Source organism: Plasmodium malariae, assembly GCF_900090045.1.
Source record: "Plasmodium malariae genome assembly, chromosome: 7".
Taxonomy (NCBI): domain Eukaryota; phylum Apicomplexa; class Aconoidasida; order Haemosporida; family Plasmodiidae; genus Plasmodium; species Plasmodium malariae.
In genome coordinates, this window is record NC_041781.1 from 1239087 (window position 1) to 1252500 (window position 13414).

At 29.1% G+C, this 13414-nt stretch overlaps 4 protein-coding genes across 4 annotated transcripts in view; 2 read left to right on the forward strand and 2 right to left on the reverse strand.

The window, feature by feature from the left end:
* Positions 1–1948: 1948 nt before the first annotated feature.
* PmUG01_07034500 (DNA-directed RNA polymerase II subunit RPB3, putative) lies at positions 1949–3016 on the reverse strand (the record flags this gene model as incomplete). The annotated part of the gene is made up of 1 exon (XM_029004091.1): positions 1949–3016. The coding sequence occupies one exon, from the start codon at positions 3014–3016 to the stop codon at positions 1949–1951; it is 1068 nt and encodes a 355-aa protein (XP_028860815.1).
* A 2309-nt stretch (positions 3017–5325) lies between these two features.
* Positions 5326–6030, reverse strand: PmUG01_07034600 (OTU-like cysteine protease, putative; the record flags this gene model as incomplete). Its single annotated transcript, XM_029004092.1, has 1 exon — positions 5326–6030. The coding sequence occupies one exon, from the start codon at positions 6028–6030 to the stop codon at positions 5326–5328; it is 705 nt and encodes a 234-aa protein (XP_028860816.1).
* A 2013-nt stretch (positions 6031–8043) lies between these two features.
* NOS (nitric oxide synthase, putative) lies at positions 8044–10404 on the forward strand (the record flags this gene model as incomplete). Its single annotated transcript, XM_029004093.1, has 1 exon — positions 8044–10404. The coding sequence occupies one exon, from the start codon at positions 8044–8046 to the stop codon at positions 10402–10404; it is 2361 nt and encodes a 786-aa protein (XP_028860817.1).
* A 1134-nt stretch (positions 10405–11538) lies between these two features.
* The window catches only part of PLP3 (perforin-like protein 3), a gene marked incomplete at both ends in the record, with an annotated part of 2565 nt that continues 689 nt past the window's right edge, over positions 11539–13414 (forward strand). Inside the window, one exon of the mRNA XM_029004094.1 lies at positions 11539–13414. This exon is cut by the window's right edge and continues 689 nt beyond it. Within this exon, the coding sequence (XP_028860818.1) occupies positions 11539–13414 (1876 nt within the window).

Consider the following 13414-nt stretch of genomic DNA (forward strand, 5'->3'; position numbering starts at 1 on the left):
GTGTTTATGTATGTATGTATGTGTTTATGTATGTATGTATGTGTTTATGTACGTATGTATGTGATTATGTACGTATGTATGTGATTATGTACGTATGTATGTTTGTATGTATGTATATTTATGCATAACATGGCAGTGTTAATATTCAGCCAGTATTCCCCTTTATGGTATATTATATTTTCCTTTTCTTTTTTATAAATATTTATATATTTTTAACACCCATTTTCTGAAGAACAGTTCTCGTAAACTAAGCTTGGAATGTTTCTTCTTTTGGGAGCACGTAAATATACAGATATGTTATTACACAAAACAAATTTTTCGCTTTCTTTTTTTTTTTTTTTTTTCTAGTTAATAATAAACGATACGTGCATATTGTCGGCTCATGCATTGTATTTCAATTTATTTATTTTTTATTTTGTTTTTTGTTATCCGTGTTCAGGCAAATGAAACACTGTAAATTTGCACTGTGTTTATTTGTTCTTAATAAAATAATATCGTTCGAAAATTAATTGAATTAAAATATCCTCAAATTGTATGGAATAAATTTTAAAAACATCATTTAAAACATGGAAAAAGGTACACATTACTCACAACTGGGTGTTATTTCGTTTAGTTTGTATATTTTTTTTTTTTTTGTATGCCCAAAGGGAGAGCATACTGACATTGTCCTTAATTTTCTGAGGGTTATAGGGGCATAAAAATGAAATAACTCCGTCTTCTTACTACTACTATTACTATTACTACTACTATTGCTATTACTATTACTATTACTATTATTTTTAATATTAATATTAATGTTGTTGTTGTTGTTGTTGTTGTTGTTATTGTTGTTGCTGTTATTGTTACTGTTGTCATTGTTTTTGTTTTTGTTTTTGTTTTTATTTTTATTTTTATTTTTGTTTTTATTTTTATTTTTGTTTTTATTTTTATTTTTGTTGTGTTTTTTTTTTTTTTTCCTTTCGTCTTGATTTGGGAACAGTATTGTGTTAACTCTTTTTCTCTTTTTTAGGACATTAATGTATGTTTAGCAAAAATAAAAAAAATATACATGAGCATATCATACATTTTGTACTGCATAATTTTCTCAAAACATTTAACTGATGGGGGTGATTGCAGCGAGAAAATTGAATGCAGTAATTGATGCCATGGTGATGATTGTGGGTATTACTGAAATTGCAGCATATGTGTATATGTTCGTTTTACTCTACAAGTAATTTTGTTTTATCTTTTCCTTTTTTTTAAACAAACATTTCGTAATGAACTATTTTTTTTTAAAAGCTTTTTTCGTTTCGCACGTAAAAGGTGGTTAAGAAAAAATAAAAAAAATAATAATAAATTATACACCTACATATATAAATACGCACAAATATGCATATTTATGGGGGACGCAGCGAAAACGTTTGTAAGCTCTCGCAAAATGCTCCCTAGATCGGCAGGAAAAAAAAAAAAAATAAATAACATACTCCTGTGACTATGCAAGTACGTTCTTTCATAGATACATACATATATACACACAGAGGCGTAAATAAATAGGTAAATATGTACATAAATACGTGAATAGTTACTTAAATACGCATATAAATACGCTTATTAATATGCATGCCAATATGCATGCCAATATGCATGCCAATATGCACGCCAATATGCATGTCAATACGCATATCAATACGAATGATAATACGCTTATAAATGCACACACCCAGGTGTACATTTCATTTTTGGCTGCGGTGGCAATTACAAATGTTATGTTCAGACATACACAAATACGGACATGGATGACAATGCTCCGTATAACATAAACATAAAAATTAGAACAATTAGAATAGTTAGATTAATTTGTCTCATTAGACAAATTACCTCAACTATCAGAATTAGCATAACTAGACCAATTAGCACAAAATAAATGGCGAAAGAAGTTGATATATTATTTTTCTTTTTTAAGTGAGAACTATTCTAGGTCTAACTGAAGTCCATACAAGGAAACACCCTGTTCCTTTAGCTGCTTAGAAACTTCATCAATAGAATAAAAGGATGACTTAATTTGTGGCTCTAAAACTTTTAACTTATTTTCTAAAATTTCCATTGCCATTTCTACTATTTGTTCAGGCGGCATAGAACCCACGGATTCAATTTTAAAATGAAATTTTGTTTCGTCATAAATAATTTTAATAACATCTCTATAGCCCAACTCATTTAGCAGTTCAATACAATATTCAGCCATAACAACAGACATATTTTCATTTAATTTTAGGTGTAAACTTCTATTATCATTATCATTACCATTATCAACATCGTCATCGTTATCGTTATTATGATGATTATGATCATGATTACGATGATCATCTGTGTTACTTAGCACATAACAGTCTTCATTAAGATTGTTAGCTATGAATAATTTATGTTCTCGTGATAATTTGTTAATAATGTAATGTTTAATTACTACCTTATGATCTATTCTGTAGGACACATTAGCGGGTATCCATTTTGCGTGCATTTTTCCAATTCCTTTCGTTGCTGTTAATTTCATATGTAGAGTTTGATTTTTTGATAATGTAACAATAGGTATAGCACTCTCCATTTTATTATTTTTATTACCATATGGTATAGGCATAGGAATATTAGGTTCATGTTCCAACGATTCAATATCATAATGTGTTATATCTATTTTATTTGCATTATTACATTTTACTTCTATTACATATTCTATAGTACATTTAGAACATGTCTCTTTACACTTACACTTTTCCCGAAATTCATAATTTTTTACATTTCTACTATCAATTGGTATTAACCCTAAACGATGAGCCAAAAACTCATCATGAAATGAACTTGTGTTCTCATATACATTTACAACATCAATTGCTAGTGTCGGTATTTCGGATAATATAATTCTTCGTAATGCATTTGCTAAACCGGAATTACTGTTATACAGCACAAATGACATTTCGTCTTTAGTTAATTCTGTAATCTCTATTTCGTGTCTATTCGAACTGCTATCATTTCCGACGATCATCATGCTAGAGAATGGTACGCGCTTCGAAGGGGTGTGGAAAAATATTGCACTGTAGTGTGTTACAGTGTACTGTTCTATGCTATACTGCACTACACTGTACTGTGCTATGCTATACTGCACTACACTGTACTGTGCTATGATATACTGCACTACACTGTACTGTGCTATACTGCACTACACTGTACTGTGATATACTGCACTACACTGTACTATGCTATACTGTACTGCACTACACTGTACTGTGCTATGATATACTGCACTACACTGTACTGTGCTATGCTATACTGCACTACACTGTACTGTGCTATGACTATACTGCACTACACTGTACTGTGCTATGATATACTGCACTACACTGTACTGTGCTATGCTATACTGCACTACACTGTACTGTGCTATGCTATACTGCACTACACTGTACTGCTGACTGACTGCATATACTGCACTACACTGTACTGTGCTATGATACTGCACTACACTGTACTGTGCTATGCTATACTGCACTACACTGTACTGTTCTATGATATACTGCACTACACTGTACTGTGCTATGATATACTGCAATGTATATCACTCTAACCCTCTTTCGATGGGCTACTTTCACTACAATTTTTTTCTTATACGTAATATCAATAACAAGTTCCTGTGAAAAACACATGGGAGCGCTGTTTGCATTTATTTGCAAAAATCAATTTATATATAATGTATTTCAAAAAAAAAAAAAAAAAAAAAATCGCGGTTTCAAATTATTAACTGTAATTTGCGCTCCACTTTGATGATACCACATTGGCATATATTTTTCCATATGTTTAAGCACATAAATACATATATATATTAAGTACATATGTACGATCTATATAGATAGATACATACATAAACAAATACATAAATACATACATGTATAACGCTCCTACATTTTTACATGTTTAAACACATACATGTATTGCTTCATTAAAAATGTATGATCCGTTCATGCGAAAGCTTCAAAATTGTATGATGGGCCTTTAAAAGTGCAATTTTTGGAGAAATAGATGGCTTTTTTTTCATATACTAAAAGACCATATTTTGACGTGATATAGCACTATATTTTGGCGTAATACAGTGCTATTTACTGACATAATTAAGTGCTATTTTTTTACGTTACAAAACACTAAAACAACTGCTTTATATTCCTTCGCAGGGATTTTTCACCTGCTTACAATTTTTGAGTAATTGCTATTATTTTCATGCATAATAATTTTTTTAAAAGCATTTAAAGGGAATGTATAATCATCGTTGCGTTTATTTTGGCGCCTTCAAAATATACCCCACAAATAATAAATTATATTAATACATATATATACCTAAAAATTAATAAAGGTTAATAGTTGCACAAATAAAAAATGAACCGAAAAGGGTTTTAAAATTATACTCATTATAGGGCATACCTAAATGCGCACAATATACATACATATATTTATATTTATAATAATATAGAGTTCATTAGAAAAAAAAAAATAATGAAAAATAGGAGGGTAAAAAATTATGAAAGGAAAAATAAATGAACAATAAATGAACAATAAATGAATAAATGAACAATAAATGAATAAATGAACAATAAATGAATAAATGAACAATAAATGAATAAATGAACAACAAATGAATAAATGAACAATAAATGAATAAATGAACAACAAATGAATAAAAAATAGTAAGGCAAAATATGCTAAAAGGATTAGTAAAACGGAATGAGCAAAGGCCAATAAAAACAAAGTAGGGTGAAGCACTATGAGGCAAAGTGAAGCCCTATATTGTATTATAACTTACGTATAATTCTGAGTAAATAAATTCAAATCGATAGAACTATATGCATTATAATAAAGGTACAGGCAAAATTGTATGGTCATAAAAAATGCAGTGAAATTGTATATCTCGCGAATAAAAATAGCTGCACTAAATGTTTATAAAATTACGAAGGGCGATAAAAATAAAAAAAAAAAAAAAAGATACACAAAAGATTAAGTGGTGGTTACTGTATGTTTCCCACAATGATGCTGCAGTAGCAAAGAATAGTTTTTTTAAAAAAAAAAGACTTCAAAAATGAAAAGAAGTTTCAAGTTGTGAGTAGAAAAAACAAACTTACACATGCTTATACATACATATATATACATATATATATATATATTTACATATACATATATTTGTAAAGCATCAAACAAAACTGGACACGAGGCCTAAGGTGTGCGCCTGAGCCCGTACAAAATTGTGCAAGCCCATATATATGTGTGTACATGTGGTAAAGAGTAATCAAGACGGACGGTAGGAAAGAGATATTACTTCTTCTGAATTAGCTGAAAAGAGTCGTAGTGCGTAGGACTGGTGTATGCTAGGAAAACACATTTTTTGGTGTGCTCATTATTTTTCTGTTCTGATTCATATTTTAAATTCCAATTATGTAAAGTAGACGTTATTATGTAAACAATGCAGTCAAAAGCATCTGCTGTTGCTTTTATACACAGTTCATCTCCCCAGTAACCGTTTGTTTCCATTTTATTGGTATATTCATAAAAATCATTATTTTCAAAATAGATGGAAAAATGCTCTTTAAAGTTTAACATATATTCAACACACCTTTTTCTAACATACATATGATACTTTTGTTTTTCAAATAAATTTAATGAAATAGATCTAAATAAACAATTTCCATCACCTGCTACTTGCACTAGTTCACATCCTATTGCCAGTAATCTACTTTCTAATATTTTCCTACTATTATGGTAATTTTCTTTATTTTTTAATATATTACTTCTTTTTAAAAAAGATATATGTCTATCGAAGGTAGTATATCTCTTTAATTTTTCTTTTCTTTTTAATCTTGCTATAGCTTTCAAGACGTAGCATAAACTTTTTATATCCAATTTTGTGTTTAATAATCGTTCTAATTTTTCATCTTTTTCATTCCTTTTGGAAACCTTCAGTTCTCTCTTCAAGTAACTGTATTTTAAATTTCCCCAATTTATGTTCAAACAGATATTCATAATTAAGGCGCAACTGGTATACTTCTAATCAAATGCAAAAGCACAAGAAAAAAAAAAAAAAGTAAAAACTTAATAGTAAAAACTAAAGAGTAAGTAAAAACTCTGTCGTTTTAAACCACTTTTGGTACGTATGAAAAAACTGGCAAACCATAAATGAATCGACGAGATGGCAAAAGGTGTGGGAGAGAGATAAGCGATATTTACAATCAAATGGATATACGCTTAAACGACATCATATGAGTACTCCCATACGCATTATATATATGTATGTATGCATGTATACACAAGCGCGATTATGTATTTGGAATAACAAAATTCTTGGTATTTTTTTTTTTTTTTTTTTAAGCTTCTTTCACTTAACGCGCAAATTGTGCTAGAGAGACGGCTGTACCTTTACTAAGGAGTAAAGGAGCACGTGAGCATATGTCCTTGCATAGATATATTTATATATATACATACATGTGTATACTTATGTACGGGCGTATACATATACCTATAAGTGAACTCACTAAAAAAAATGTGCTAAAAAATATTAAATTACAAGAGTTCCATATTTGTGGATTAGACTGCGAAAAAATTCAAAAAAAAAAAAATTATATTTTCAGAATATGGAAAAAGAGCAAAAAGGTAACAAGCGATTTTTTACAAATAAGTTCCCATAAAACTTGTTAAGGGATAAAAAAAAAAAAAAAAAAAAAAAAAAAATTTTCTCAGTAAATTTTCCCCCTGCTATGTGAAATGAGAAGGGAGAAGGGTCGCAAAAATATTTTGTTACATATGTATGCATGTATCTTTGTACTTAAGTTTGTTCAAATGCCCCTAATTATATATGTAGCTTAAAAAAAAAAAAAAAAAAATTCAGATATCTAGAGAGAGAGAAAATGAGAGATTGAGAGAGTAAGAGTGAGCAACTTTTTCCATCTTCATTTTTAACATTACATTAAATTGTGCAGATCGAATATCTTCCCCAAAATTTTTAATTTTTTTTTCGTTGTTAAGGTACCATTATATTTTCGTTTGTTTTAGTGCTCCTATTCTTCAATTTTAATTATTTCTATAATCACTTATAATTAGCAATGTAACTGTTACAACTAAAGACGTTATTCTTTTGGGAAACAATTTTGATTAGCCAACTTTTTATGTTCATGTTTACTACATTATATCATATTATAGTACATCATGTATCGCATGTATCGCATGTATCGCATTGTATTGTATTATTTTTTATTATTTTATATGGTTTTATATTTTATTTTATTATTTTATTTTATTTTGTTTTATTTTTTTTTAATGTATAACTTAAAATTTTGGGTTATTTTACGCTCCTCAGTTGAAGTTAATTTGTTTAGCAGCACTTTAAGTGCTCAGACATTGGATGAGTGCGCATATATATAAGTACGATTATATTAATATGTACATGTATATTAATATGTATACATATATGAATATATACCCGTTTATGCAAATGTATAGGTATGCGTAATTATATATTCGTATAGCTCCTCTTTTGATATTCCCCTAACTACAGGTTCGCTAGCACAAGCTGCTGAGCTTCGTACGTATGCTACTATTTATCACCACCTACATTATTCGGAAACAATTCCGATTGCTCAACTTTTTCAAAAAATTAAGCTACACAAAGTATGTGCCTTATAATCATTCATAATGGGCAAGTCCAATTTGTACAAAAAATTAAGCAAAACTTCTATCAATGTATAATAATGGTACTGTGAAGGAAACGACATATTAGCATTTTTATGCACGTCAAACCATTTGTGTACTGAATATAAAAAATAAATAAAAATAAAAATACATACCTGTATATATATAGATATATACTTACGTATGGGCGTGTATACATAAATACATACCTATATGCATATATACATACGTAAATTCGTGTATGCGTTCAGGGGACACCTTACAAAGCGCAGTGTGGGAAAAGCCACTTCACCATTTAAACGTGAACTGGTGAATGCTGTACTCCCGAACTGAGCATCACCAAGGGAAAAGATGATAAAGAGCTGGAAGAGACCGTTTCAGGTTTCATTCCTTTTTGTGTGTAGTATTTTTGTTTTTTATAAATTGAGAAATTTATTTTTTTTTAACAACATAATAAGTTTAATTAAGAGTTATCTAATTTACAATAATAATAATAATAATAATAAAATAAATTTCATAAATGATGATATTAAAAATAATGTAAAAATATATTTTGGAAGTCAAGGAGGAACAGCAGAAGAATTTTCGAAAGAATTATGTTCCAATTTAAAAGAAATATTCAATATTAAGGCGGATATTATAGATTTAGAAAATTATAATAAAGAAGAAATAAAAACATTTGGAATCCGTATCTTTATCGTTGCAACATATGGGGATGGAGAACCTACAGATAATGCAGTCAAATTTTTTAAATGGTTAAAAAGTTTGAATAATGATAACACATATTTTAGAAATACAAAATATTCCATCATGGGGTTAGGAAGTAAGCAATATAAACATTTTAACAAGATGGGGAAAAAATTGACCAGTTATCTCAATAAATTTAAAGCAGAACAGATTAGTGAAACGGTTTATGGTGATGATGATGATAATATATATCACGATTTTGAAATTTGGAAAAATAAATTTTTTAAAGAATTTTCAAAATTATTGAACATGAAAAATATTCCTTGCAAATATGTTAAGGAAGATATTTATGAAATAATAAACTGGAGAAACTTAGAAGACATAAAAATGGATATTTTGTATGTACAAAATGGTGCAAACAATGGCGAAAGGGGTGACACGAAAAATGATGCGAAATGGGATGCCCAAAATGAAGGGGAGAAAGAGCATGACTTGTTTAGAAATAATCCACCAAATGGTCAGGAAAACACTGCTTATCGGAACAAAGAAATAATGTATAATAAATATGAAAATAAACAGTTAGTACATTTGACAACAGACATAAATGGAAAATTTTATTTTAACCACCTTACTGGTTACGTTATATCTAATACAAATTTGTTGAGAAATGTAAGACCCACTATTGAAGGAGAAAAAGTTAGTCATATAACTATTAGTATTCAGAATATTTCATATAAAAGTGGAGATACATTAGTTGTATTGCCAAAAAACGCAAAACATGTTACATCATGGTGGTTGAACCGATTAAATATTGAAGAAGCAGATAGGGGTAGAAAATTTATTTTTGTATATAAAAAAGAAAATTTGGAGAACTCTTCCCCTACACATCAAAATGAAGTAAATCTGATTAGTACATATCAAAATAGAGTTGATTCGAATTGCTTATTATATGATAAGGAAAAACAGTTAGTGCAAAATTCCTACGATGACGCATCGGTTTGTGCACCTTTTCCCACACCCTGTACTATTGAAGAATCATTACAATATTATTGTGACTTGACAACTATACCGAGAGTAAATGTATTAAAAAAATTCAAATGCTTCATTAAAGATATTGAAGAACTTAAAACATTTAATAATATTTTGTCAAGTAATCATAGAAACACCTTTTTCAATATATGTAAAGAATGTGATATGACCTTCATAGAATTTGTAGATATATTCATGCAGAAATCAGAATTTGAATTGGCTCCATTTTTACAGTTAATTCCAAAAAATAATACAAGGAGTTATACCATATCTTCATCCCCAAGAGAATGTTCAAATGTAATATCATTAACTGTGAAGAAAAAGCAATATCCCATTCATTCCCTTCGAAGAGCTTTAAAAAATTTGAAAAACAATGATATGCTTCCCAAAATTAGTGAAGAAAAGTTACGAATCCTTTGCAATAGACGTTGGTATAAAGGATCTTGTTCATATTATTTAACTGAAGAATTAAATATAAATGACACAATAAAATTTAATGTAAAATGTTCAAAATTTACGCTCCCACATAATTTGGAATGGACTCATATAATTATGATTGCTACAGGAACAGGGATAGCTCCCTTCAAAGCTTTTATATCAGAATTTAAATATTTTGATAGAACATGCGTGCAAAATGGAATAAAAAAAAGAGCACAACGAATTTTATTCTTTGGTTGCAGAAAAAAAGAAATAGACTTTTTGTATGAACAGGAATTTATGGATGCTCAAAAAAATAAACACATTGATGAAGCATATTTTGCATTCTCAAGGGACCAAGAGAAAAAAATTTATGTTCAGGATTTAATTCTTGAAAAAAAGGAACTGATATGGAGTTTGATACAAAAGGGGGCATACATATATGTTTGTGGGAATAGCAATATGACTAAGGATGTAAACAAAACCATTAATAATTTAGCTATATTAAATAAACAAAACGATAAAAAATTTACGAAAAAATTAAAGAAAAGCGGTCGTTATATTGAAGAAATGTGGTAAAAATGGAAATCCGCTGACCAAATAGTTAAGTAGCCGTAATTTTATTGGCAAATATTTCCACTTTTTTATGACTATGTTCATAATATTATTGCTGCTTAGTCTTTTTTTATGCAATTTTTAAATGTATTTTAAATGTATGTTAAATACATTTTAAATATATAGTAAATTTTTTTTTTTTTTTTTTTTTTTTGGTCTGTTCATTTTGGCTAGCTAAACAGGGTTATTATTTATGTCCTTTTTTCTGAACATTTGTCCCATAATGATGGGAATAAAATATATGAAACATCTTCATACCATTTTAATTTTATCATGTTTTGTTTTATTACATATATTCTTTGCTTTATTATATTCTGCTATATTTTTTTTTTTTTTTTTTTTTGCTTTATTTTGTTTTTCTATATTTTTTTTTACTTTATTTATTTTGCTTTGTTTTTTTTTATTTCATTTTTTCTTTTTTGAGTGTGTTATATTAAGACAAATAGCTAAATATGTAGATTATATTCTATACATGAGTAGTATAGTTGTATACCTGTAAAATATGTCCTAAACGAATTGGTTGATTTGCTAGTTGGCACTTGATGTGGTGTATATATGTTTGTGCACACACTGGTACATACATATATATGAATATATACGCCCGCGTACGCCTTTTTTCAGCTCTACGCGTACTAGGAGAATAAGGAAAACTTTTCATTAACTCCATTTGTTTATACATATTTTATTTCGCCCCTTAAATCTGATTTTTTATGCAAAGAGATTAGCTCAATTTCTCCGTTTGACTCAATTGCCTTTTCGTAGGCTTATGCGGACAGCAGAGATCCTCTGTTAAGGGGGAAAAAAAATGACAAAATAAAAAATAAATTACGAATGATAAATAAAATATAAAATAAAAAAAATGAAAAATAAATAATAAATTATGATGATAAATAAAATATAAAATAAAAAAAAATGAAAAATAAATAATAAATAATAAATAAAATAAAAAATTAAAAAGATATATATAATACATCCTCCTACGCGGCAACTGCAAGCGTTAATGCTATACGTCTATATTGCTCACTGAATTCACACATTAGTACTTACGCACAAACTAATTGTAATATATTTTTTTTTTTTTTTTTCATAAAATAAACTATGATTTTTCAACGAGTCTCTTTTTTACTTGTCTTTTGCACAGTGATAGTAGTCGTAAATATTATACATGATTCCTTTTTAATTTATAATGCATATGTGAAAGATCGTTTAACTCAATTTCGTATTTGTGCCTCAACTGTGGGGGAATGGAAAAAAATAAATTATGCTGAAAAATTGCATAAGCAAAACAGGGAAATACTAATTTTTTTACAACATGAACGAGAATTTCATCAAATTAATGCTAAAAAGAGTGTAAGAAAAAGTGTACGAAAAAATGCAAGTGGCGGAGCGCAAAAAGTAAAAAGGCAAAAAAGAACGAAAGAGAAAATAGCAAAAAAAGAAGACTCAACGAAGTGGCTCCCTATTAACAGACGTACAAATCAAATTAACCGTATTAGCTTTAAAGAGGTGGGAAATAATGCTGATAATGTGAATGAAAAAAAGGAAGAAGAACTAAAATATGGCGAATGTGAAGGGAATGCAAGAAATTGTGTAAACAAAAAAGTTCAGAGCTTCGTTAAGTTAATGAAGGGGATAGACACTGTTGGTAGAGAAAGGGATAGAGCGAATGGAATAGAAGACGATGTAAACGGTCAAGGCGGTCATTATGGTGATGGTTTAAGTGATCCTAATGAACAAAATGTATACAATGATAAACATCATACAGTGGTGGTATACGACGGGCTAGATGAAAAAAAAGACCTTTATAATAAATACAAAGTTGAAAGGGAAAATGGGATGCAGACAAAAGTTATACAAGGAACAGAGTACCTAGGAGTGGGATACGATTTTATATTTGGAAATCCTATAGGAGATCCATTTTTAAAAGTAGACCCAGGATATCGTGATACAATAATAAAGTTAACATACCCGAAATCAGATGAAGATTACCCTGATAGTTATACAAACATTAATCCAAATGGTTCATATGTAAGAAATGAAATTTCTTGCAATAGGTCTGAAAATGAGAGTGAAATATCATCAATGAATGAATATACAAAAGAGCTTTCAGTAGATGCATCCATAGGTGCATCCTATGGATTGTTTGGATCATTTTCTGCATCTACAGGTTATAAGAGTACATCTAATACTATTTCTAAGAAGAAGTTTAGAATGTTCATATTAAAAAGTTATTGCTTTAAATATGTAGCTTCTTTATCTCAATATGCTCAATGGAAACTCAGTGACCCATTTCTTAGATCGATTAATTTGCTTCCGTCCTATTTTAACTCCCTAGAGCACGATGGCGCATATTGCACCGTGGAGGATTATCGAGAGGAAAACAATAAAGGTATTGGTAGCAACGGTAGTAGTGCTAATGGCAGCAATGGCGAAGGGAAGGAAAAGTGCGGTCGAAGCGTATATGCATGGCTGTATTTCTTCAAAAATTTCGGCACTCATGTGTCAACTGTCATACATTTAGGAGGAAAAATAACACAACAGGTAAAAATATCGAAGAATGAATACAAAGCATTGAGTGAAAAAGGACTTTCCGTTTCTGTAAGTGCCTCTGTTGGGTTAGGTTTGTTTAAAGCAAAAGCATCTACAAATACAGACTCTAACGAGTTAAGTAAAGAAGATTCTTCTAATTCTAGTATGGAAAAGGAAACGATAATAATTGGTGGAACAACAATATACGATCCTAATGATCCTACAAATTTCGAAATGTGGGCAAAAAGTATAAAAGATAACCCTATGCCAATAAAAGCACAATATGAACCTTTATCTAGAATATTACCTATTAGATTAACTAAAGTATATGATGAAGCATTAAGTTTTTATATTTCACTTAATGTACCTGTTAATGTTGGTCAAGTATCAAATGATGAAATGAAACATTATAATATAAAAGATCAATTGATGAAATCTAAAATTG